Genomic DNA, 26,769 nt, shown 5'->3' on the forward strand with positions numbered 1-26,769 from the left:
TCCTGTGAGGCAGACGGTGCAGGGTTCCCATTTTGCAGACGGGAAGCTAAAGTTTGGAGACATACTACTAACAGAGCGAGATTTCAAACGGAGTCTAAAGCCCTTTCTCACATGCCTGATAGGTTCGAAGAAGATCAAAAAGGCTAGTGTTACATTGAAAACAGAAGTAAGGAAGTAGATCTTAGAAGGACTTTGTATTTTACACTGAGTGAAACTGGGACAGATTGCAAACACTGGAGCAGAGGAGTGGCAGGACCTGATTGACATATGAAAACACGGCTGCTGTACTGAGAGCAGGGCAAGGGTTGCAGCAGGGAGGACACTTAGGACTTCCTGCAGTAATCTTGGTGACAGATGATGGTGGCCTGGGCGGTGGAGAGGCAGGCAGAGCCATCAGGTTTTACTGATAAAGTAGATGTATGATGCGGGAACAAGTGAAGCATCAGGGATGGCTAAAAGGGTTTGGCTTGGGGGAGCCTGGATGGCTGAGTCGGTAAAGCGTCCGACTTCAGCTCAGGTCACGATCTTGCAGGTTGTGAGTTCGAGCCCCATGTCAGGCTCTGTGCTGACAGCTCACAGCCTGGAGCCTGCTTTGGAGTCTGTGTCTCCCTCTCTCTGCCCCTCCCCCGCTCATCTCTCTGTGTCTCTCTCTCTCAAAAATAAACAAACATTAAATTTTTTTTTTTTAAAAAAAGGGTTTTGGCTTGAGTAACAGATGAATGTAGTTGCCATTGGCCGACATGGGGACTTCTGTTGGTAGGGCCAGCTAGTGGGAGAAGACCAGGAATTGGATTTTGAACCTGTTGCGACTCCCATTAAACATTCACGTGGTAATGCAAAGTAGGCAGCTGGAGAAACAAATCTGGAGTTTGGGAGACAGGGCCTGGCTGGAGATAGAAATTTGAGAATCGTCCCCATATTTATGTTCATAAAGCCGTGGGACCTTAACTGAGTTTACCAAAGGAGTGAGTATAGGACCTGGTATGCCTCAACGGTGGGGAAGAGGAGGAGCATCCAGGGAGCCTGGAGAAAAGCCATGATGTCATGTCCCTGAACCATGAGAACTGTGTCAACTTCAGAGGAGAATTGACTGTTGGATTCAACACTGTGGAGGTCATTCTATTGTCACCCTCTCTGTATTTAAATATATGTATATTTACATCGTCATTTTTTTAAATTTTATTTTATTTTTTTTTAATTTTGAGAGAGAGACAGAGAGCAAGCTGGGGAGGGGCAGGAGCCAGTGAAACAGAATTCCAAGCAGGCTCCATGCTGTCAGCACAGAGCCTGATGCAGGGCTCGAGCTCACGAACCAGGAGATCATGACCTGAGCTGAAGTCAACAGTCAGATGCTTAACCAACTGAGCCACCCAGGCACCCCTATATCATCATTTTTAATGGTTGCAAAATCCCATAATGTGAAATTTCTTTAACCGATTATTTTATTATGACCTTTTGGATGGTTTCCAACTTTTCATTATTGGGAGCACCTTTACAATGAACATAATTTATTCATCATGTAGAACCCTTTGTGAATTTGTATGATTACTTCACCAGGAGAAATTTTAGAATTAAAATTTACTTCCAGAAAGGCTGTTCTGGCACATACACTGTAACTGTGCATATGTTCCCCAGTCATCTCCAACTTTATTAACTTCTGAAAAAGCTCAGCCAGGTTTACAGGGATAAAAGGACATCTCTTTTTAGTTTCAGTCTGCACTTTTCCCACTGTATAAAAATTCTGTAAAATAAATGGATTTGGCACTATGGGCTCACTAGGATTTTTAGGGTTTTACAACCTCAAAATTTTATGTCTACTTCAAATAATGTCTCCTTCAAACTACATAGGAATAACTTTTGAAAAAAAGGATCTAAGGGGTGATGTTTGCCCACAGATGCCGGCTGTTCCTAAGACCCAAAGCAAAATGCGACTGCACCACATTTGAAAGCCAGTGCAAGTTATGACAATGTATCACTTATAACAATACCTTTGATGGGGATCAGATACAACCGGCTGAAAACTTGGCCAAAAGAATATCTCTGTGACTTTGCTTTTAAATGAAAACAAGAGGTGACACAATGTGTCCACCAAGGTATCAGTTAAGAGCTTGTTTGTAGAATACATATTTAAGTAAGTCTACAATAGATCATTTTTAATGATTTTTTTTGTTTTATTTTATTTTGAGAGAGAGTGCACGTGCAGATGCATACAAGTGGGAGAAGGGCAGAGAGAGAGAGAGAGAAAGAAAGGGAGAGGGAGAGGGAGAGGGAGAGGGAGAGGGAGAGGGAGAGGGAGAGGGAGAGGGAGAGAGAGAGAGAGAGAGAGAGAGAGAGAGAGAGAGAATCTCAAGTAGGCTCCATACTCAGCACAGAGCCTGACACGGGGCTTGACCTCACAACCCTGAGATCATGATCTGAGCTGAAATCATAACCAACTGAGCCACCCAGGCTCCTATAACAGATTGTTTTTAGTAATAAATTATTTGTCCTGTCAGTTTTTTAATTATAAGAGATTCATATTACAATGCACAGTAAAAACACTATGAAGTCTTCTGGATATTCTTTTGAGGACTAAGGTTTGACAGAAATCTAGTCTGATTTAATGCTGGTGTGTATCATGGGAATTATTTAATGTTTGTTTATGCATCAGTGGGACAGGAAGAAAACTGCAGAAAATAGTTCCTGTTCTTTCCATTCCTCACGTCTATCACTTTAAATGATTCTGAGCTCTACTTGTGTGGATAATGGTTCCTGTTGAGTGATGGTTACACCTGTAAAGTTGGATAATTTTCTAGGACTTAATGAACTGTTCAGCACATGGCTGTGACATTAAGTGCAGTACCCTGATGTTTGGCTCTATTTAGAATTGATTTCACATTGAAATGTGTCTCTCTTTTTCTATTCAAAAATAACCCAGATGGAAAATGGATGGAAGCTGCAATTTTGTGTGTGTGTGTGTGTGTGTGTGTGTGAGAAAATGGCTGTGCTCTAGGCCCCAATATTATCTTTGAGAACATTTCCTAATAAAATCAATCAAGGTTTTTTGTGGTGCTTTATACTATATTATCTGTGTTTGCCACTGGGACAACGTGAAAATGATTGTTCAAGGACAACTGCTTCTCTAAGACGCTTTGAAAATTGTCAGAAAAATAAAAGCACCTAAGAATATACTTAACACGAAATGCATAGGATCAGCACTAAAAAGTTAAAATAAAACTCCAATGATTACTGAAGAGCAATGACCCCAATAATGAAAACCTTAGAGCTTGATTAAAGAAAAATCCGAAAAGAATTTGAAAAAACTGAAGCTTATGCATTGTTCTTCAACAGGATGACTCAACACTATGAATACGTCCATTCTTTTTATATTAATCTATAAATCTATTGTGTCCTCAACAACAACAAAAAACTTGAAGAGAATGTGAATAAGTATTCTCAAGTTCATGCTGAAGAGTGAATGTTTAAGAGCAGCCAAGATTATTCTGCCAAAGAATATTGATTTGGGAAGTGGGGTGGCAAGAAGCAGTATTCAAGTGCCCAGCTATAATTAAAGCGGTGTTACACTGGGACAAGTAAGCAAACTACATTATCATATAGTGGAGAGACTACAGGTAAAGTGAGGATTTATAGCCTTGTGATGTGTCATAAGGAGGCACTGCATGTCAGAGAGGCAGAGAATACTGCAGATCATTTAGTTCTGGATCAACTGGTAGGTTGGGAGGAAAAGTGAAGAGTCGCTACCTCATTTCTTACATGAAAATAAGCTACAGAGGTTAAATGTAAAAAGCAATATCAAAGAAGAACTAGAAGAACATATAGTATTTGATCTTGGGTTGGGGAAACCATACGAAGCATGCAAGAAAAGCAGGGGGAAAAAACCTGTTAGATTTAATTAGTAAGAATTGAAGTTTCCCACAAATACTCTCAATATGATTTGAAGGCAACTGACAGATCAGATTTGCAACCAATGTGACAAAAGAATTAGCCTCTTATATACTTACATTACTTACAAATCATTCAAAGAAAGGGAAACATTCCAACAAAATGGGCAAAGGACACGAACAGGCTAGGTAATTTCCAGTGGAACAATTATAAGAACAATATGGCTAATGAACATTTTTTTTAAAAACCCTCAAAAAATGCAAACTAAAATAATGAAATTCCATTTGAAATCCAACAAATTGGCAAAGATTAAATAAAATAATAGAACCCAGTGATGGTAGAGACAGGAGCAATGAGCCCTCTAAAGCATTACTCATGATGACAGCAAGAAGTTAGAGGACAAAGGAAGCAGCACACTTCCTTTGATCTGAAATTCCACAGTAAGGATCTAGTTAAGGAAACAATTAAGAAAGTAAATCCGATTTTGTCTACGAAAATACCCACCTCATTTATTTACTTTAAAGATTTTATTTTTAAGTGATCTCTACACCCAGTGTGAGGCTTGAGCTCGCAGTCCTGAGATCAAGGGTCGCAGACTCCACAACTGAGCCAGCCAGGCATCCCTATACCACTTTTTCATATCTGTGAAAAACCTGCCTATCAACGAGGTCTCATTATGTAGAAGAATTACAGCACAGTCATATGATGTAACACAATGCATCGTTAAATGTTATAGAGGAATACTTAATGACACAGAAAAGTGTGTGTAACATTATTTAAATAATAAAGAACTTCATAGGACTGTAAGATTCCAATTATGTTTTAAAAAAGAAATACACAATAGTAATATATATGTACAGAACAAAGTGGAATGATATACAGCAGATGTTAAAATTGCTAGCTCTGGGCAGTGGGATTACAGATAATTTAATTTTCTTTTCTTTACATTTTTTTTTTTTACTGTTTATTTATTTTTGAGAGAGAGAGTGAGCACGAGTGGGGGAGGGGCAGAGAGAGAAGGGGACAGAGGATGCGTCGCGGGCTCTGTGCTGACAGCCCAATGTGAGGCCCGAACTCACAAACCATGAGATCGTGACCTGAGCCAAAGTCGAACACGTAATGGACTGAGCCACCCAGGCGACCCGATGAATTTAATTTTCTCATTGCTCACCTGTATTTGCCAAATTTTCTACAACAAAAATACGTTGTAATCAAAACCACCTACACCTTTTTAATTATACCTTTAGAAAGTTATAAAGAAACTCACCACTCTAAAGAGAATACTTCAGTTCCCATGGAACTGAAAAGACATTTGTTTCTAGCTTACACGAAGAAATATTTGCTTCCTCATATATGCTGCAGTAGGCAATCAATGGGTTAATTAACAGGGTACTAATTTTAATCTCTTCCGCACGAAACAAAACAAATTAACATTAGAAGCTAATTGAAATATCAATGGTTTGGGGAAAAAAAATCTTACTGGCAAAACAATTAGTAACAAAAGCAATAAAAACTGTTAAGTAGTATTGACAGTCAGATTTTGAGGGATGGATTCGCTGAGCTCCTGGGGCAGAGAGGAGCAGAATGACCCCTCTCTGGAACTGAAGCTTATCTCGCTTCTTAAAAGCCAGAATCTGGACGGCGAGGTACCAAGGGAGTGGCATTTTCAGGGAGCGAAGGACTCATTATGCGCCTATCTACAAGTGAACCCGTTTCCAAGCTCAACCACTCATGCCAGAAAAACTTAAAACAGCAGTGCTGTGAAGCATAGTACGCTTTCCCCAAATAGCTTAAAGCTTAATCAGGGACACTCGCTGCCCCTGGCTGTGGAGGCCACGGTGAAAACCCATCTCGGCAGATACAGCTCTAGAATCATGGAAACGTGGGCTTACTGTAAAGGCCTTGGGATGGAAGAGTGGTCAGCATCTTCTATTGACCATGAGCAGAGTGACGGGATCTGAGCTAGGCTCTAGAAGGATCGCTCAGACCACCTAGACTAAAGGGGCTGGGGTGAGACTAGTTAGGGCCCAGCACCAGAAAGTTCTCAGAAACATTAACCCAACGAAAAGACTCCTTTAGGGGCATACGGCCCTTGCTTCCCAGCCCAGTGTTCTCTTAGCTTGACCACAGATTAGTTTAAAACTCACATCTTCTTGGAGGAGATCAGGAATCTTTCATGTCTGCAGCTGAAGTTTCCACACTTCACTATCAGTAGTCACTGACCCCCTCCTTTAATAATTTTTCTTACATCCCCGTATTATTGGGACTATTACAATTTTTAAAAATGGACTTACTTTAAAAACCTTAAATAGACACAGATGGGTTGACCCAACCTGGTCCTAAATCAATGAATAAATTTAAAATGCTATTTGTCTCAATTACACATAAAAATAATAAAAACAGGAGTACCTGGGTGGCTCAGTCAGTTGAGCGTCTGACTCTTGAGTTTGGCTCAGGTCATGATCCCAGGGTCGTGAGTTCAAGCCCTGTGTCAGGTTCCACGCTGGGTGTTCTCTCCCTCCCTCTGCCCCTCCCCTACTCATCTTCTATCTCTCAAAAGGTAATAATAAAAAAACGATTAAAATGGAGAATGTTTATGCCCCAGATAAAGTAATTTCTAACACTACTGGTGATTCACATCTCATATTCTGGGAGATGCTGTTTTAGACAAAGAATCTGGGGGATGATATGACTGCTAAGGGCAGGAGGTGGGGCTGGGTTTCAGCAAACACCACAGTGAAACCATGTAAGAAAGACACAGCTTTGGACGGCCCACCTGAAGCTCTGCAGCCGAAGTCCTTGGGCGAACCGGCCAGCTTGGTATTCTTCCCCATCCATTACTGAAGGGACTGTCTCTGTGTCCTGTACAATGACAGCCATTTCACTGTCACGCTTCCCCAGCATGCTTCGGTCGTTTATGTTGGCAGAGCCTATAAGGAGAACCAGTGACATAGGACAATATTCTCGTCATAGCAGACACGGTTGGTTGCCCTCCCCACTCAATTCTTCCTTGCTAAGAAAACCTTACTTTTGTTCAGGTTATCAAGAGATGCTGAGTTTTAGGAAGAGGAGGCCCGCCCTAACCCAGGCATGAGTCTTGATCAGTCCTAGCCAGCCATGGTAATTTCATGATTTTTGCCCGTGACTGGCTTAGGAATGAGCACTTGACACGATTGTAGCCAGTGTGACATGAAGAAAAGTCTGCAGGGGCTTCTGAGAAAGTTTATCTCCTTCTTATAAACAGACACTAGCCTGGAATGTGGTCTCTTCCAGCCTTTGGATATTCTGGTTTGAATGTTGGATGAAGACATGATGCCAGGAGCTGCTGCAGCCATTTTATAACCAAGAGGGGACAAGCAGACAAGTTGAAGATAGCAGAGCAGAATGAAGAAAAACTCTGGGTCTTCAAGCCACTGAACTAGCCAACTTTCTTACCTTTTGGTGTGTAGAGTAATACATTTTCCTTATTGTCTCACACAATTCTAGCTGAGTTTTCATCTGGTGGCTCAAAGGATTCTAACTGATGTAATCATTTAGCACACAAAGAGAAAAGACACACCAGTTCAGAGTTCAGCCCAGTCAGCTTTTAGACTTACGAATCAGACTCTGCAGAGTCTGATTACTTAACTCATGGTCATATACTTATGAATGCCAAACCCCAGAGTAGCCTCACAACTGAGAGAGTCTACTCTCAAATATGGATTATCATTAGTGGCTTTGGATTTAACATTCTCTTGCCTAACTTGTGTGGTATGCGAACAGCTTCTATCAACTTCCTTCCATGCTATTTTGAAATCCAAAGGAGCGGAGAATGTTGACTTTCACATGTGAAGGGCAAGTATTTTAATATTAGTTCAACCTGTGCTTTCTCCACTCCTCTGCTGTGTATTCAGAAACCCCAGCACGTTTTTCTGCATTCATCACTATGGATTCATGTTTTTGAATCCTTGAGATGTCCTACAAACTACAGAAGGAACCTGACCTTTTCTCTTCCTCTTCCCCTAGTCACACATGCCACTGCTTCTGCAGACACGGAGCAGAAGGGTTGGACTGAACAGGAGCAGAGGCTACCCTCTGTGATGGGGACAGTCAGGGTATAAGGTGATAGCAGCCCTGCCCTGAGACCAAATGGCAGCATGTTGTACGTGAGGAAAAGCTGGACCCTTCCTAAAGAGATTTTACTGCCATTTGCCACAATATCGTCACGTAGTTAATACGGAAATCTATGATAACTATGGAGGTGAATGGTGGTCCCATGGGGACCCTGGGTGACAAAGAAAGGATGGAGCAAGTACTTCACAGAAATATGGGAGCACTATGGAGCTCTGTAAGGTGGGAACCATCGACACACTTTGTTTTGTTAGCAACAAATAGTCTTTTATGCATGTACTTACATTTTGATTTTTTCTGTAAAATTTGTAGCCATATCCTTGGGCTTCACAGTTGGCCCAGCATTAATTTGGACAGAGTCATTTAACCTTTTCCAGCTTTATTATTTTTTTTTTTAATTTTTTTTTTCCAACGTTTATTTATTTTTGGGACAGAGAGAGACAGAGCATGAATGGGGGAGGGGCAGAGAGAGAGGGAGACACAGAATCGGAAACAGGCTCCAGGCTCTGAGCCATCAGCCCAGAGCCTGACACGGGGCTCGAACTCATGGACCGCGAGATCGTGACCTGGCTGAAGTCGGACGCTTAACCGACTGTGCCACCCAGGCGCCCCAACCTTTTCCAGCTTTAATTTGATCTTTCATAAATCGAGATCATAATACAGATCTTGTAGGGTTCTTGTGAGAACTAAGTAAGACTATGTGAAAGAATTTAGTAATCTATAAACTGCTCTACAATGTTTTTTTATGTTTATTTATTTTGAGAGAGAGACAGAGAGAAAGCATGAATGAGGGAGGGGCAAACAGAGAGGGAGAGAGACAGAATCCCAAGTAGGCTCTGCACGGTCAGCACAGAGTCCGACTCGGGGCTTGATCTCACGAACCGTGAGATCATGACCTGAGCTGAAATCAAGCGTCGGCCGCTTAACCAACTGAGCCACCCAGGTGCCCAAAACCATTCAATTTTTAGAGAATGGCCTTTTCTAAGTCTGCTTTTTAGAAAACATTTTAAACACTGTGATATATAGCAAAATACAAAAGAATATATGCAAACATGTATGTACAAGTTAAATATGCATATATGCACAATTTAAATGTATCCATATGTAGATAATCTTTTGAGATTTGCTTCTTTCATTCTTCTTTCATTCAGTTTTATGTCTTTGGGATTTATCTGTGTCTAATAGTAATGCATTATTTTCCTTGAACGAGCACAGCAGGACTTATTTATTCATTCTACTGTTGATGGATGTTTTGGGTTATTTTTAGTGTTTTTCTATGATGCACAAACACTCTACATAGCAATCTGTTTCCTGTTGTGCACACGTGGGAGTTTACCAGTGCTCCATAGGAGTGGCGTCCCTGGTGCTACAGCTTTGTCAATACCTGGATTGTCCAACTCTTACATTTTTGCCAAATGGTATTTTTTTTTTTATTTTTTTTTTCAACGTTTATTTATTTTTGGGACAGAGAGAGACAGAGCATGAACGGGGGAGGGGCAGAGAGAGAGGGAGACACAGAATCGGAAACAGGCTCCAGGCTCTGAGCCATCAGCCCAGAGCCTGACGCAGGGCTCGAACTCCCGGACCGCGAGATCGTGACCTGGCTGAAGTCGGACGCTTAACCGACTGCGCCACCCAGGCGCCCCTGCCAAATGGTATTTTTAAAAGCTGTTCTTTGTGTCATATTAATGCAGATGAATGTCTTTTCCTATGTTTATGGGCCTTAGGTATGTCCTCTTTGGTGACATGCCTATACAATTCCTTTGCCCGTTTTCCTTTGGATGTTTTTTCTTATTGATTTATGGTAGTATTTTGTAGGTTTTGAATATTGTGTTGCCATTAGCCTTTTTTCAGTTTATGGTTTATGTTTTTATTCTCTTTAATAGTGCTTTTTAATGAATAAGGTTCTGAATTTTAATGCAGTTGGGTTTACCTGTCTTTTCCTTTTTGGTTTGTGTTTTAAGAAGTGTCTTGGGGCGCCCGGGTGGCTCAGTCGGTTGAGCGTCCGACTTCAGCTCAGGTCATGGTCTCGCGGTTTGTGGGTTCGAGCCCCGCGTCGGGCTCTGTGCTGACAGCTCAGAGCCTGGAGCTTACTTCAGATTCTGTGTTTCCTCCTCTCTCTGCCCCTCCCATGTTCATGCTCTGTCTCTGTCTCCCAATAAAAAATAAACATTTAAAAAAAAATAAAATAAAATAAATAAAAAGTGTCTTGTTTGAGAAATTGTGGATCTTTCTATGGGAGGCAGAAAAATGGCCCCCAAAGATGACTGTGTTCTAATCCCCAAAGCCTAGGAATATGTTATGTTACACAGAAAAGGGGAATTAAGGTTGTTAATCAGCTGGCCTGTTGGTTAATCAGCTGGTTGTTAATCATCAGGGTGATGAACCTGGATTATCCAGGTGGGCCCAACACAGTCCCAAGAGTATTTTTTTTTTAATTCTTTCTGTTTTTAATGTTTATTTTTGAGTGTGAGAGAGAGAGAGAGCATGTGTGAGTGAGGGGCAGAGAAAGAGAGGGAGACGCAGAATCCGAAGCAGGCTCCAGGCTCTGAGTTGTCAGCACAGAGCACAACGTGGGGCTCGAACCCATGAACCACGAGATCATGACCTGAGCCGAAGTCGGACGCTCAACCGACTGAGCCACCCAGGCGCCCTTCACAAGGGTCTTTAAAAAAGTGAAGAGGATTCAGAGGGACATGTAATTAGAGAAGTTTGGGCTGAGACTTTTGGGAACTCTCAGAGAGAAACAAAGTTGCTGCTTCCAAGGAAAGAGGAAGGGGGCCACTGACAGACTCTAGCACTGGAAAAGGCAAGGAATTAGCTTCTCTCTTGGAGCCTCCAGGAAGGAATGTAGCCCTGCTGACACCCTCATTGTAGCCCAGTGAGATCCACGTTGGACTTCTCATCTACAGAACTGTTGGGTAATAAATGACCACTAAGTTTGTAGTCATTTGTTTTAGCAGTCACAGACAACTAATTCACCAATTCTACTCTGTTTTAGCTGATTTGTTTTATCTCTCTTTTTTTTAATGTTTATTCATCTGTGAGAGACAGAGAAAGACAGAGTGTGAGCAGGGGAGGGACAGAGAGAGGGGGAGACACAGAATCTGAAGCAGGCTCCAGGCTCTGAGCTGTCAGCACAGAGCCCAACACGGGGCTCAAACCCACAAACCGTGAGATCATGACCTGAGCCGAAGTCGGATGCTTAACCGACGGAGCCACTCCAGTGCCCCTAGCTTGTTTTAAAGGAAACCTGATTCTTCTACCGAGTCCACATGCGCTACTCAGTACTTTTTACCCACTTGTGTTCTCTGTTCTTCCAGTTCAGAATTTCTCAGCTTGGACTGCATGTGAGTGGCACCCACAAGGCTTTTTAAAAATACTGGTGCCAAAAAAAAAAAAAATACCTTGATGGCTGCACCCCAACCAGACCAATTAATCCTGGAATTTCCAGAAATAGGAACCAGTTTTCCCCCAGTACCCCTCCATCCCTTTATCCACTAAGGCACCTTTTTTAGGGGATCCATTTTACAGTAAATTGTAGATACGGATAAACTTCCCCCCAAATTTTACACACAGATTTTATTTGAGAGAGAATAGGGGAGAGAGAGAATCTTAAGCAGGCTCCACGCTCAGTGCAGAGCCCGACACAAAGCTCGATCCCATGACCCTGGGATCGTGACCTGAGCTGAAATCAAGAGTCTCAACCGACTGAAGCACCCAGGCACCCCACTGATCTGTATTTTTAAAGCCCCCCAGTCAACTCTAATGCAGCCAGGGTTGGGATCTGTGGGATTCGGCTAAGTGGAGGCAGCCGTTCAACTACACACTTTCCTCAGCCACTCTCAAGCCTGTCCTCTCAGGACTGATACTTATTACTTCTACATAGCTTCCCACCTACCAATCTCATTGACGCCTCTGGACCCTCTGACTCCCGCTCGGCAATACCCACCCTGACGTTTCTGGTGTTAGGTGGAAAGAGCACCTCCCTCCCCTCTAGACCTTGAGCCCTGTGGGGCAGTGGCATTGTTTGATTCAAGTCTTATGTCTCCCCATTGTGCTCTGTAGTGGATCACACACACACACACACACACACACACACACACACACACACATCATTTCATTTAGTCAACACGATACTCTACTTCGAGTTAAGGAGAGCCTTGTTTTGTTTAGGAAAGCAAACAAAATGTTAGTTTGGTTAAGTGCCAATATTAAGATGGATTAGAAAAGTGGACTTGGTCACAGATTTCATGAGCAGCAGGGGCACTTAGGGCAAGGGATAATTAAAACTCCGCACAGAAGAGATCTGTAGTGCAGGAAAACAAGTATTTCCTTGTGAGGAATATGTGAGAATAAACATTAGATGTTTTTCTTCTGTCAATTGTTCAATAACCCTGGCGCACTTTTGCCATGTTAGAAACTTTAGCCACAGGCTACTTTAACCTCTTTTAAGCTTTTAAATACTTGCTTAACACCTGTAAGTTATTTTCAACCTAACTTCTCAAACTCCTCTCTGAGAATTTGAAATACCGTTCTCTGTGTTATGAATTTAGAGCAGCAACAAACCTGCTTCTCTTAGAGTTTCCCCTGAGACAGAGAACACAAAAGTATCTTTGGATTTTCTATGGGGAAATCTGTTTTGCCCTTGGGGAAAGAGAAAAATCCAGCTCCTAAAGACTAGCAAGTAAGACCTCTTCAGACTCCCAAGGCCACTACTTTGGTTTCAAGAAAATGGGTAAGAATTATGTGCAAGACGGATTATTGCTAGCCTAAATAAACGGTAGCCTTGGAAAATTCACAGAACTTTCTAGAAAATAACTCAGTTAAAAAACTCAACAAATCTATTTAATCATTAGCTCTGTTACTGCAAAGTACTCTTCATCTATACTTTTATTTAAAGTACAGCAGGCTGAAAGCCAAAATGAGCTTTAAAAGGAAAAAATGTACATCTGTCAATTTTAACTTCCAGACTTCTGAAATCTTGCTGAAGCAATCAACTGAATTTTATTTGGCTTTGTTTGTTTGTTTTTCCATTTCAGCAAACATCAGTACTCCTCCTCTCCAACTGTCATTGACAAATTTAATATGAAAATATTCTGAGATTGACTTCTGAAGAGCAAGGCCTGAATCGCTTGGGGAAAATAAGAGAAACCTTGTTTATTGGGGGAATAGGAAAGTCAATAAATCCCTGACGAGCTTTGATCCTAATAGAGCAACAGACAGAAGACACAGATATTTTTCCAAATGCCCTGGGTAAGTATTAAAAGAGTGTGTGTGTGTGTGTGTGTGTGTGTGTGTGTGTGTGTGTGTCTACACATATATATGTATCACCACACTGTGGTCTATACATTTTCTGGTTTCAGAATTACTTTTTCTGTTTTTTCAACTCATATTCCAGAGAAGACAATCTCATTATTCCTAGATATGAAGTTCTGTTTTTTATCAGTGGAGGATAGGGATGGAAAAGGCATATTTACTGTTTTTCCCCTTTGCTCATTTGTTTTATTTCTTAAATTCCACACATGAGTGAAATCATATGGGATTTTCTTTCTCTGATTTATTTCACTTAGTACATGTAGGTATATATATGTGTGTGTGTGTGTGTGTGTGTGTGTGTGTATACATATATATACATATATATATGTGTATATATATACATATATACACATATATATATACATGAGAGAGAGACAGAGAGAGAGCTAGCACTTCTTTATATATATATATATTTATATATATATATTCTTATATATATATATATATATATTCTTTATATATATATATATATATATATATATATATATATATATATATATATAGTACTTCTTTATCCATGCATCAGACAATGGTCAGTTGGGCTGTTCATTTTCCCTCCCCATGTCTTCCCCTCCAGCCCCCAAAATCTAGGTACTTAGATTCAAAATAAAAATAAGGAGGTAATAAAGAATTAATGAGAACAACTGATTACTATACTGCTGGGTTAAACCACTGCTCTGGATACTGTAATTTGCACAATGGTTATTTAGTTGCTCTGTGCCTTTGTTTCTTCACAGATGAAAACAGAGATTATTATAAAGGACACAAGTGAAAAAGACTGCTCCAGAAATGTTTTAGATAACATGTTACAGTCCCTCTCAACTGCAAAGGAATCTTGGGAGGAAGAGAAAGAAGGATTTTTGCATGAAGTCAACCAGCAAGCAACACAATTAGAGACCATGTACTTACCAATAATAACAGTGTTGTCATCAGCAATTAGCAACTTGCTGTGGACATAGATGAGCTCAGTGACTAGGTTTCCTTCAAGCTCTGCATGCGTTCTAAGGCCACAGAATGATATGTAATTTATCCACTGATTGCCAACTATAAAGTAAAAAAGAAAGTATTAAAATGAATATGACCTAGCTCAATAAAGGCACATTACATTTTACTGTTTTTCAAAACAAATATAGTCATTAAATAGGTGGTTAAGAATAGATTGTATAGTGTGTGTGTGTGTGTGTGTGTGTGTGTGTGTGTGTATAATATCAGAACTCACCCAGGATCTATTTTTGCTATCAGAAGAATATTGTACTATTAATATGGATGGATACACATTAAAAAACCATACTGGAGAGTGTTTGCTATGAATTACTTTTTCTGAGGCAATCAAAAACATATCAAATGTGAACATGTATTTTAATGATTGGATGAGCAACTACTAACGAGTGATAATTAAAGCAGAGCCAGAGTAGATAACCAAGACATCAGTGTCACATTTGCATCTACCTTGGTTCACACTTGCTGCAGCTTAAATCAGATGCAAAAATATTAATGCCTAAACTACTTGATATAGACATAGTTTGCAGCATTTTCAACACACAGCAGCAGTTAAATTTTATAGACTTTGTGTAAACAAAAATGTTGGCAATTGAATAACACTCCTTCTAAATCATTAAAATCAGGAAATGAAAGAACCTAACGACATTTGACTTTGGAGAATTTTCTCCAGAGCAAGCAGTACCAGGTTTGTACTTTAAAATGCTGCCCTCTCATCACATGAAGGCCATTCGTGTGATGAGAAGAAATGCATTCCATACCAAGCCAACCCATAACCATTATCCTGGCATGAATGTCAGTCACACAATTTTATGGTCCTTCTCCCACACAGCAGTTGTCCTGGATAAGGAAAGTCTTATACTAAGAATAAATGGAGCAGAGCAAAACCATCATGAATTCTAATAGAAAGAGAATATAATTTTTCTCCTTTAAGAGAATCCGAACCATTCTAACAGAAACAATGGCAGTTCATGTTCTGTTTACTGAAGTTTCCATGTATTACTGATGCTTTCTATTATCCTGTTGATGTTACTCGGTATTTCTATTAAATATGAGGGTCTGGGAAAGAAATTCATTCATAGGTTATAGAGAGAGATTGGTCCATTTACAGATAACCCTTCCCTTATATATGTAAATAATATTGTAGCTTTGTTTGCCAAGAGTTGATGTGTTGATGTACTAGTACATGATGTGTAAGAGATTCGTTCCTAAAAAGTTTCATGTACATAAGATTTTGTAAATAAATTTCTTCCCTATTTGTTAATGTTATATTGGAAAGATGGCTCATCTAAAGCATCAACTCCTGAAACCTCTGATCCAGGAGAAAGAAGTATTTCCTCTTTTAAGCCTATCATACCCATAAAATTCCTGGAAAATATTTCTAACATAACACCTAATATATTATTTTACATTCATTTAATCCTCCATTTCTTCTACTCTTATGGAGGTCTTATACATTTTTGTACCCCTATCATTGCATAGTGCTAAAGGAAGGTGAATAAATGAGTGAATGGATAAATGGATAAATGGACAGTCAGGTGACAGCTAATATTTTAGCTTTTGGTATCGTCAATTTGTTTTCCTGAAGCTGGCTCATGATCTAAAATTTTAAGATATAAAGCAGGTTTTTAAAGGAATCATGGAGAAAATTCCTTGCTAGAGTAAATAAGGTTTTGCAGTAACTTCCCATAAAAAATCCACATTAAGCTATATGGTAGGCCAATGGTTCTCAGTGTGCATAAAGACTGCCTCTGTGAGGACCTCTCAGAAATGGAATCTGGAAACCCTCCCCAGAGGTTCTGAGTCAGTAGAAATCTCTAATCCAATAAGTGCCTTAGGGGATATCATTCTTTTGGGGGTTTTTGTTTTGGTTTTTGGGGGATATCCTTCTCTGAATGACAGTGTTGCAGAGCTTTGGCATTTATGGATTTAACACTAGTGGTACACATTCAGAAAATGATACACCATGCCAAAGTGAGATGCATTTCAGTGGTGCAAGTCTGCTCAGTATGAGGACATCCATTAATATAAAACATGATATTGATCAATCTGGGGAGAAAAATCATACGATTATTATAACAGATGCTGAAGAGCTTTTTACACAATTCAGCACCCATTCTGGATAAAAATAATGAAGAAAACAGAAAATGAATCCTTTCTTAACATGCTTAAAACTATATTATATATATATATATATATGTATTATACACATATAATATGTGTGCATGTGTATAATATTTTCAATACTATTTAACATTGCCTTGGAGGTATCAGCTAATGTATTTAGATAAGAAAAGTCACATAAGTATAACCATCTCCATTTCCAGATAATATGATAGTATACCTGGGGAATCAATGATAAAAATATCTCAAATGATAAAAAAATTAAATATGACAATAGGATATAAATTAACATATAGAAATCAATAGCCTTCATACACACAAACAATGACCATTTAGAGGATAAAAATCAGAGAAACTGTTGCTTACAATGGCAGGAAAAAAGATAAAACACAAAGATAAACAATAAGCTTATCATCAGGTGTCTGAAATCTTTATGAAGAAAAAATTAAAACACTATCAAAAGACACAAGAATAGATTTGAGCAAATAAAGACACCCTTGTTCTGGGATAGAACAATTCAACATTAAAAAGATGCCAACTCTCTCCATCTTAACTTATAAATTTAACATAATCTCAGTAGAAATACCAACCTGTTTTTATGGACCTAGAAAATTTAATATTATAATTCATACAGAAAAAGAAACATCCAAGAATGGGTATGATAAAAGCTGGAAAAGAAAAATTATGAGGGGGCATTAACACTATCTGATATTAACACATACTATAAAGTCTGTATATCCGCCTCCTCTTTGGTAACCATCAGTTTGTTCTCTATAGTTAAGAGTCTGTTTCTTGGTTTGTTGCTTTTTTTTTTCCTTTGCTCATTTGTTTTATTTCTTAAATTCCACCTATGAGTGAGATCATATGGGCATTTGTTTTTCTCTGGCTGACTTATTTCATTTAGGATTAGCAATCCCACCCTAGAAATTTACCATAAATATACACTTCCAACAAAAAAGAATATAAATGGACAAGGTTATTCATTGCATAACTGTAATTGAAACATACTGAAAACAATCTAAATGTCCACCCAGAGGGGAATGATTGAACGACTATGGCAAATCTATACGTGGAAGACCATGCAGATGTCAAAATAAATGAAGAGTTCCATGAATTGATATGGGAAAAGTAAGAATATATGCATTATATCTGCTCATTTGTACAAAAAGAAACACTGTAAGAATATTCTAGAAACTGACAACATTGGCTACAGATAGCAGATGTAAGGGAAATAGGGTAGAGAAGATGGGTGGGGAGGAAACTGACACAAAGTATAGGGAAGTGATATTTATCTTAGTATGTCATTTTTATGGTTCTGATTATTGGAAGTATATTGCACGCACTCAAAAAAATCAAGAAAAATATAGAAAAAAACCTCTAAAATAGAACAGACTAAAGCAAATGAATCTAACTGTATTTCAAATTAATAACATAATCCAAGTAAATTTTGAACACTAACATTTGAGTATATACCATTAGGCTAAAGACAAAAAGAACTATAAACAAATATTGAATTTTGGGGAATAGATTCATTTCTCATAGTAGTATGGGCTAGCAATTCTAAAACTATTTTCTGTGTATTATAGGATTGAGGAAATACATACATTGTAGATAAAAGGAGCCAGGTTTCTCACTGTGAGAGAAAGGAGTTTTAAAAATAGAAAGAGAGATATCCAGAAAGAACTCTGTGGTGTGGGACTGGAACTGGAAGCCTTAGCGTGGAGACAGACAGATGGACAAACAGATATATTTATGGGTGATAGATAGGTAATGTGTATACCATAGGTCTTAACACAATGACATCCCGGTAGCAATGATCATTTCTAGCACCAGGATTCTGGGTTCTAAATGTCACTTTCCACTAGAAGAATCTAGGTTTCTTGGAGGAATGGCTGATTCTAGGGCTAATTCTGGGAATATACAAGAAGAGTATAGAACTCTTCTTGTGCCACCAAGAAAAAAAGGCTGATGGGAACATATCAAAAGCACAGATGAGCCAACTTATAAAGGTACTCACTGGCCAAACCTGTGCAAGCTGGGCATTAAAATTATATTCACTAAATAAAATAAGAATCCATAAGTCCATACCAATGCAAATACATAAATAAATACATAAATACATACATTTTTGCTATAAAGGACACCAGTAATTCAATTGGCAAAATTTCAATAAGGTGTACAAATAAGATAATAATATTATATCAATGTTAATTTCATTAATTTGATAATGGAATTCTACCTGCTTTTTTTAATGTCTTTTTTTTTTTCTTTTCAGAAACACATACTCAAGTATTTAGGGGTAAATGGGCATTATAGCTGCAACTTATATATCCTAAGATATATATGATATGGTATCATATCATATTTTATTATATATATATACACACACACATATACATACATATATATATATAAGAAATGTTCTTAAGAGAAAAACCCATCTGTCTATGAATCTAATTATTATCAAAGAATGACAAAACAAAGAAGGTAAAAGGTTAACATTTGGGTAATCAGGATGAAGGGTATACGGCAGTTCTAGAAGGCCTTCTGTAAGTCTGAAATTATTTTAAAATAATTTTTTAAAAAGATTAGTGATACTGACTAGCTTAGCAGCCTGAAGGTTTAAGACATGTAATAAATGGAATTTTTGAAGGTGCAGATTTGTGTCATCCCATAGCAAGGCTGGAGAATATCTGCAATGTATCAAGTTAGCAGGACAGCCTTGCAGCCCACGATCCATACTACTTTCCATTCTTCCTTGCCTATGAAATAACTCCTGTAAAGTGATAAAAACTTTGTTTCTTTGCAAAAAATGCCTCTCATGGAATAAAAAAACTAAAGGTTAGGACCAGTAACAGAACCCAAAAGGAAAGATCAGGGCCCTAGCCAGAAAGTGGACATTTTATGTTTTTCTAAGTTTATTTATTTATTTTGAGAGAGAAAGAGAGAGAGGGCATGAGCAGGGCAGCGGCAGAGAGGGAGAGAGACAGAATCCCAAGCAGGGTTCACGCTGTCGCACGGAGCCCGACGTGGGACTCAGACCCATGAACTGTAAGATCATGACCTGAGCCAAAATCAAGAGTTGGCCGCTTAACCAAGCGAGCCACCCAGGAGCCTAGGACATTTTAGATTAATATAGTGTAGCCTGTCAGGTAAAGTGGGGGCACCCATCTAATATGTGAATTATCCCACCATACATGCTATGTGAAAAAAAGAAAAAGCTATTTTGGTCAGTACTGTGTTCTATAAAGAAAACTGGCTTGGGACACTTGGGTGGCTCAGTCAGCTAAGCCTCTGACTCTTGATTTTGGCTCAGGTCATTATCCCAGGGTTGTAGGATCGAGCCCCACGTTGGGTTCTGCACTGAGTGCATAGCCTGCTTAAGATTCTTTCTCTCTGCCCCTCTCCCCTGCTCACACGACAGGGGAGTTCACAATGTTTACTTGAAGTGTGGGGATATGCTGAGGAAACAAGTACCTTTTGAAGAAAGTATGAGAAAGCCTGGGGCATGTAGAAGCATTAATATAAAGCCATTAATAGAAAAGTATCAGGAGATTTCCAAATTATATGTCATGGAGGTATGTGAGGATCTGGAGGTTTTATATAGACCCTTAGGACATATCTGTTAGGAAGTTTGGTTTATAGATGTACCATCAAAAGATGGGAATTCAGGGGCGCCTGGGTGGCTCAGTCGGTTAAGCGGCCGACTTCGGCTCAGGTCATGATCTCGCGGTCCGTGAGTTCGAGCCCCGTGTCGGGCTCTGTGCTGACCGCTCAGAGCTCGGAGCCTGTTTCAGATTCTGTGTCTCCCTCTCTCTCTGACCCTCCCCGGTTCATGCTCTGTCTCTCTCTGTCTCAAAAATAAATAAACGTTAAAAAAAAAATTAAAAAAAAAAAAGATGGGAATTCAATACAACAGACTCTTGATGTTTGTGAGAAAGTTTTGTGAAAGGATTTCAAGAGTTGTTACAGGCTTTTGCTACTTAAAAAGCTGTAGTTCTTGTGGGGCTCCTGGGTGGCTCAATCAGTTAAGCACTGGACTTTGGCTCAGGTCACGATCTCATGACTTTTGTGAATTTGAGCCCCGCATTGGGCTTTGTGCTGTTAGCATGGAGCCTGCTCAGGATTCTCTCTTTCTCCCTCTCTCTGTGACCCTTCCCCACTCTCTGTCTCAAAATTAATAAATACATTTTTTTTTAAAAAGTAGCACTTCATACAGGCATACTTCTAATCCTGACTGAAAACCTCTAGACCTTGTGTTAAATTATACTAAATTGGCTGCTGACATGCCAGAATACAGAAAAATTATAAAAATGATAAAGAAATTCTTTAAATTAAACACTAAATCCCTGAAGATTGGTATATATGATGATTATAGTACACTAATAGCTGCTGGTTTTCTTTTCAGGAATTTTAACATATTTATAGCAGTTTTGTTATTTCTAAAGAATTGAAACAGTACAGAACTACAGTTATCTATACAGTTTGAGATTAGCTAGTTCATGTATTTAAAACCCACTACACATTTACGAAAACAAAACGAACAATACAACATTGTGCCTCAGAAAGGGGCGTTATGTAATTAATCTGTTCTTTATGTTTAGAGTGTGAACATTTTTCCCACTGAGATGCCTGATTTTGACTTGTTCCCAGGGTACTTGGAAATCTTTTCATAAGAGGGCTTAGCATTGAAATTACTTCTTGTGTTAAAATCCAATTTTTCCCCTGAATAGCCAAAGACAGGAAAAGGGGCCAGAGCCAAAAGAATGCTTTATAATAAGCTCAGGCATTTTTATGGTCGAGAAACTAAATAATAGGCTTATTCTGACTTTTTATTTTCCTATAACTTCACCTTTGCATTTTTTACTAGTCACTGTCAGCACTGAATGGCTTTCCCGATTTTGTTTTTGGCAATATTTCTTTTAGAGACTTATTCATTCATTATCATCTTCATTTTAAGCCATTAGAAGCAGAGACAGGGATAATGCTCTAGTAAATCTTCCCTGTCCTAGATGCAATGAGATACAACTTTGAAAGTATTTATTATTGGTAATGTACATGCCCCATGTCTAAACATGTCTCATGTTTCCAGAGAGTTGACTAGCATATCATTAGTGAAAAATTATGAAAGAGCCAACACACACACACACACACACACACACACACACACACACACACACACACAGTATATATTTAAATTTATCATATACTAAAAGCTTAACTCCTTATTTTTAAAGCTTCCAAATCATTTATAAATCCATATACCAAACAATCACTCCTTTAAAGTATATCATTCAGATCATTCAGTGTTTTTTTTCAGTACCTTCACAAAGTTGTACAATCACCACCACTATCTCATTTTAAGACATTTTTAAAAAACGTTTATTATTGAGAGACAGAGAGACACAGAGCATGAGTGGGGAAGGGGCAGAGAGGCAGACACAGAATCTGAGACAGGCTCCAGGCTCTGAGCCTCTGAGCGGGGCTCGAACTCACAAACTCTAAGACCATGACCTGAGCCGAAGTCAGATGCCCAACTGACTGTGCCACCCAGGCACCTCCCCCCACTTTTTAAAAAATGTTTATTTACTATTGAGAGACAGAGAGACACAGAGCATGAGCGGGGAAGGGGCAGAGAGGGGGGTAAGATATTTTTATTACACCAAAAAGAAATGCCATCCCCATTAGGAGTCATTCCCCATTCCACTCTCTCCATACCCTAGCAATGACTAATTTACTTTCCTGACTGTATAGATTTACCTATTAAAAACATTTCATAAAAATGGAATTATACAATTGTGGCCTTTTTGTGTCTGGCTTCTTTGTATTTACCATAACACTTTCAAGGTTCATCCATGTTGTACCCTGTATCAGTCCATTTCTTTTTATATATAAATAATATTTCATTGTATGGATATAAACATTCTGTTTCTACATTTGTCAGTTAATGGATATTTGGGTAATTTCAACTTTTTCACTATTATGAATAATGCTACTATAAAGGTTCACGTACAAGTTTTTATGTGGACATATGTTTTCAGTTCTCTTCAGGATATACTGTGGAGCAGAAATGCTGGGTTACATGGTAACTCTATGTTTAATTTATAAGGAACTACTAATTTGCTTTCCAAAGAGCCTGTGCCATTTTTTTAAGCTTTTATTTAAATTCCAGTTAGCATATGGTGTAATATTAGCTTCAAGTGTACAAATTGCACTCTTTAATCCCCATCACCTATTTCATCAATACTCCCACCAACCTCCTCTCTGGTAACCATCAGTTTGTTCTCTATAGTTAAGAGTCTATTTCTTGATTTGTGCCCCACCCCTCTCTTTTTCTTTGCTTGTCTCTTGTTTATTAAAATTCCATATATGAGTGAAATCCAATTGTATTGGTCTTTCTCTGACTTATTTTGCTTAGCATCATACACTCTAGTTCCATCAATGTGATTGCAAATGGCAAGATTTCATTCTTTTATATTCCATTTTATATACATATATACCACATCTTCTTTATCCATTCATAAGTTGATGATGGAGTCCATAGTTTTCTATAGTTTTCAGCATACATCCTATCTGTTACCTCTTTGGTTAGGTTCATTCCTATGTATCTTATGGTCTTTGGTGAAACCATAAATGGGATAGATTCCTTAATTTCTCTTTCTGCTGCTTTATTATCGGTATATAGAAATGCAACCCATTTCTGTATGTTGACCTTATATCCTGTGACTCCTGAATTCAGATATCAGTTCTAACAGTATTTTGGTGGTCTTTCGGGTTTTCCGTGTAGAGTATCATGTAATCTGCGAAGAGTGAAAGGTTGACTTCTTTGCCAATTTGTGGGCCTTGTATTTCTTTTCTGTTGTCTGATTGCTGAGGCTAGGACTTCCAGTACTATGTTGAACAATAATGGTGACAGTGGACCTCCCTGTCGTGTTCCTGACCTTAGGGGAAAAGCTCTCAGTTTTTCCCCACTGAGGATGATATGACTGTGGGCTTTTCATATATGGTTTTTATGATGTTGATGTATGTTTATTCTATACCTACTTTCTTGAGGGCTTTTATCAAGAAAAAATGCTGTGTTTTGTCAAATGATTTCTCTGCATCTATTGAGGACAATATGGTTCTTATCTTTTCTTTTATTAATGTGGTGTATCACATTGATTGATTTGCAAATATTGAACCAGTCCTATAGCCCAGGAATAAATTCTACTTGATCATGGTGAGTAATTTTTTAATGCATAGTTGAATTCAATTTGCTAGTATCTTGTTGAGAATTTTAACATCCAGGTTCATTAGGGATATTGACCTGTAATTCTCCTTTTTAGTGGGGTGTTTGTCTGGTTTGGGAATCAAGGTAATGCTGGCTTCATAGAATAAGTTTGGAAGGTTTCCTTCCATTTCTATTTTTTGGAATAGTTTGAGAAGAATAGGTATTAACTCTTCTTTAAATGTCTGGTAGAATTCCCCTGGGAAGCCATCTGGCCCAGGAATCTTATTTGTTGGGGAGATTTTTTAATTTTTTTTTTCAACGTTTATTTATTTTTGGGACAGAGAGAGACAGAGCATGAACGGGGGAGGGGCAGAGAGAGAGGGAGACACAGAATCGGAAACAGGCTCCAGGCTCCGAGCCATCAGCCCAGAGCCCGACGCGGGGCTCGAACTCACGGACCGCGAGATCGTGACCTGGCTGAAGTCGGACGCTTAACCGACTGCGCCACCCAGGCGCCCCTTGTTGGGGAGATTTTTGATAAATGATTTAATTCTTTGCTGGTATGGCCTGTTGCAATTTCAGTTTCTTCCTGTTTGAGTTTTGGTAGTGTGTGAGTTTCTAGGAATTTTTCCACTCTTCCAGATTGTCCAGTTTTTTGGCATATAATTTTTCATAGTATTCTCTTACAATTGTTTGCATGTCTGTGGTGTTGGTTGTGATCTCTCCTCTTTCTTTCATGATTTTATTGATTTGGGTCTTCTCTCTTTTCTTTTTGAGAAGTCTGGCTAGGGGTTTATCAATTTTGTTTATTTTTTCAAAAAACTAGCTTTTAGATTGATCGTTTTACTGGGTTTTTTTGTTTGTTTCTAGATCATTTACTTCTGCTCTAATCTTTATTATTTCTCTTCTGCTGGCTTTGGGTTTTACTTGCTGTTCCTTTTCTATCTTCTTTAGGTATAAGGTTATGTTGTGTATTTGGGACCCTTTTGGCTTCTTGACATAGGCCTGAATTGCAACGTATTTTTTTCTTAGGACCGCCTTTGCTGTATCCCAAAGGATTTGGACTGTCATGTTTTCATTTTTATTTGCTTCCATGTATTTTTTATTTCTTCTTTAATTTCCTGGTCAACCCATCCATTCTTTTTTTTTTTTTTTTTTTTTTTTTTTTTTTTTTTTTTTACCGTTTATTTATTTTTGAGACAGAGAGAGACAAAGCATGAACGGGGGAGGGTCAGAGAGAGGGAGACACAGAATCTGAAACAGGCTCCAGGCTCTGAGCTGTCAGCACAGAGCCCGACGCGGGGCTCGAACTCACGGACCGCGAGATCATGACCTGAGCCGAAGTCGGCCGCCCAACCGACTGAGCCACCCAGGCGCCCCAACCCATCCATTCTTTAGTAGGATGTTCTTTAACCTCCATGTATTTGAGAGCTTTCCAAATTTTTTCTTGTAGTTGATTTCAAGTTTCATAGAGTTGTGATCTGAAAATATGCATGGTATAATCTCAGTCTTTTTGTACCTGTGGAGGGCTGATTTGTGACCCAGTAGGTTATCTATTCTGGAGAATGTTTCATGTGCACTTGACAAGAATGTGTATTCTGCTGCTTTAGGATGAAATCTTCTAAATATATCTGTTAAGTCTATCTGGTCCAGTGTATTACTGAAAGCCATTGTTTCCTTGTTGATTTTCTGCTTAGATGATCTGTCCTTTGCTATAAGTGAGATATTAAAGCCTTTTATTATTATGGTATTATTATCAATGAGTTTCTTTATGATTGTGATTAATTGATTTATGTATTTGGGTTCTATCAAGTTCGGGGCATAAATATTTACAATTGTTAGATCTTCTTGATGGATAAGACCCCTTAATTATGATATAATGCCCTTCTTCATCTCTTGTTATGGTTTTTTTTCTAAAATCTAGTTTTCTGATATAAGTATGCATACTCTGGCTTTCTTTTGACCTCTATTAGCATGATAGATGGTTTCCTTCCCCTCACTTTCAATCTGCAGGTGTCTTTAGGTCTAAAATGAATCTCCTGTAGGCAGTATGTAGTGGATCTTGTTTTTTATCCATTATGATACCCTATGTCTTTTGTTTGGATCATTTAGTCCATTTATATTTAGTGATTATTGAAAGATATGAACTTAGTGCCATTTTGTTACCTGTAGAGGTGATGTTTCTGGTGATGTTCTCTGGTCCTTTCTAGTCTTTGTTGCTTTTTGTCTTGTTTGTTTGTTTGTTACCATAGAGTCCCCCTTAAAATTTCTTGCAGGGCTGGTTAGTGGTCATGAACTCCTTTAGTTTTTGTTTGTCTGGAAAAGTCTTCATCTTTCCTTCTATTCTGAATGACAGCCTTGCTGGATAAAGGATTTGTGGCTGCATACTTTTCCTATTCAGTGCACTGAATATTTGTGCCACTCCCTCTGGCCTGCCAAATTTCAGTGGACTGGTCTGCTACTAACTTTATGTGTCTATCTTGTAGGTTAAGGACCTTTTGTCCCTAGCTGCTTTCAGGATCCTCTCTTTAGCTTTGTATTTTGCCAGTTTCACCATGATATGTTGTGGTGTTGACCTGTTTTTGTTGATTTTGAAGGGAGTTCTCTGTGCCTCTTGGACGTGGATGCCCGTTTCCTTCTCCAGATTAAGGAAGTTCTTAGTTATAATTTTTTCAAATAAACCAGCTGCCCCTTTTTCTTGCTCTTCTTCTTCTGGAACTCCTATGATATGGATATTGTTTCATTTCATGGAATCACTTACTTTTCTAAGTCTCCCCTTGTGACTAGTAATTTCCATTTCCTATTTTTTTCAACTTCATTATCTTCCATAATTTTATCTTCTATTTCACTTATTCTTCTCCTCTGTTTCTTCAATCCTTCTGTTACTGTATCTAGTTTATTTTGCATCTCAGTTATGGCATTTTTAAAGTTTGTACTGATGAGTTCTTAAATCTTTCATCTCTGCAGCAAGGGTTTCTCTGGTGTCTTTTATGCTTTTTTAAAGGCCAGCTAGTAGTCTTATGAGTGTTGTTCTAATTCTTGTTCAGATATATTGTTTACATCTGTTTTGAGCAAGTCCCTGGCTGTGATTTCTTCTTGACCCTTCTTTTGGGGAGAATTCCTCC

At 38.7% G+C, this 26,769-nt stretch overlaps 1 protein-coding gene and 2 long non-coding RNA genes across 9 annotated transcripts in view; 1 reads left to right on the plus strand and 2 right to left on the minus strand.

Moving 5' to 3' along the window:
• LOC147577295 (uncharacterized) overlaps nucleotides 1-14,422 on the plus strand; it is a 48,537-nt gene extending 34,115 nt beyond the window's left edge. Inside the window, exons 4-5 of the long non-coding RNA XR_015240123.1 lie at nucleotides 13,035-13,248; nucleotides 14,049-14,422. This is a non-coding gene — a long non-coding RNA (uncharacterized LOC147577295). The remainder of the gene's footprint in view (nucleotides 1-13,034; nucleotides 13,249-14,048) is intronic.
• The window catches only part of PLD1 (phospholipase D1), a 208,849-nt gene that overhangs the window by 8,368 nt on the left and 173,712 nt on the right, over nucleotides 1-26,769 (minus strand). For all 7 annotated transcript variants that reach the window (XM_025914090.2, XM_086674719.1, XM_086674720.1 and 4 more), the window contains 2 exons: nucleotides 14,221-14,355; nucleotides 6,659-6,812 (listed from right to left, as the gene is read on the minus strand). In XM_025914090.2, coding sequence (XP_025769875.1) covers nucleotides 6,659-6,812; nucleotides 14,221-14,355 — 289 coding nt within the window. The remainder of the gene's footprint in view (nucleotides 1-6,658; nucleotides 6,813-14,220; nucleotides 14,356-26,769) is intronic.
• LOC147577296 (uncharacterized) lies at nucleotides 17,251-21,801 on the minus strand. Its single transcript, XR_015240124.1, has 2 exons — nucleotides 20,352-21,801; nucleotides 17,251-20,112 (listed from the first exon to the last, which is right to left on the minus strand). It is a non-coding gene; the product is annotated as an uncharacterized LOC147577296 (long non-coding RNA).

The sequence above is a fragment of the Puma concolor genome, chromosome C2 (genome assembly GCF_028749965.1).
Source record: "Puma concolor isolate L17-30 chromosome C2, mPumCon1.1.hap2, whole genome shotgun sequence".
Taxonomy (NCBI): domain Eukaryota; kingdom Metazoa; phylum Chordata; class Mammalia; order Carnivora; family Felidae; genus Puma; species Puma concolor.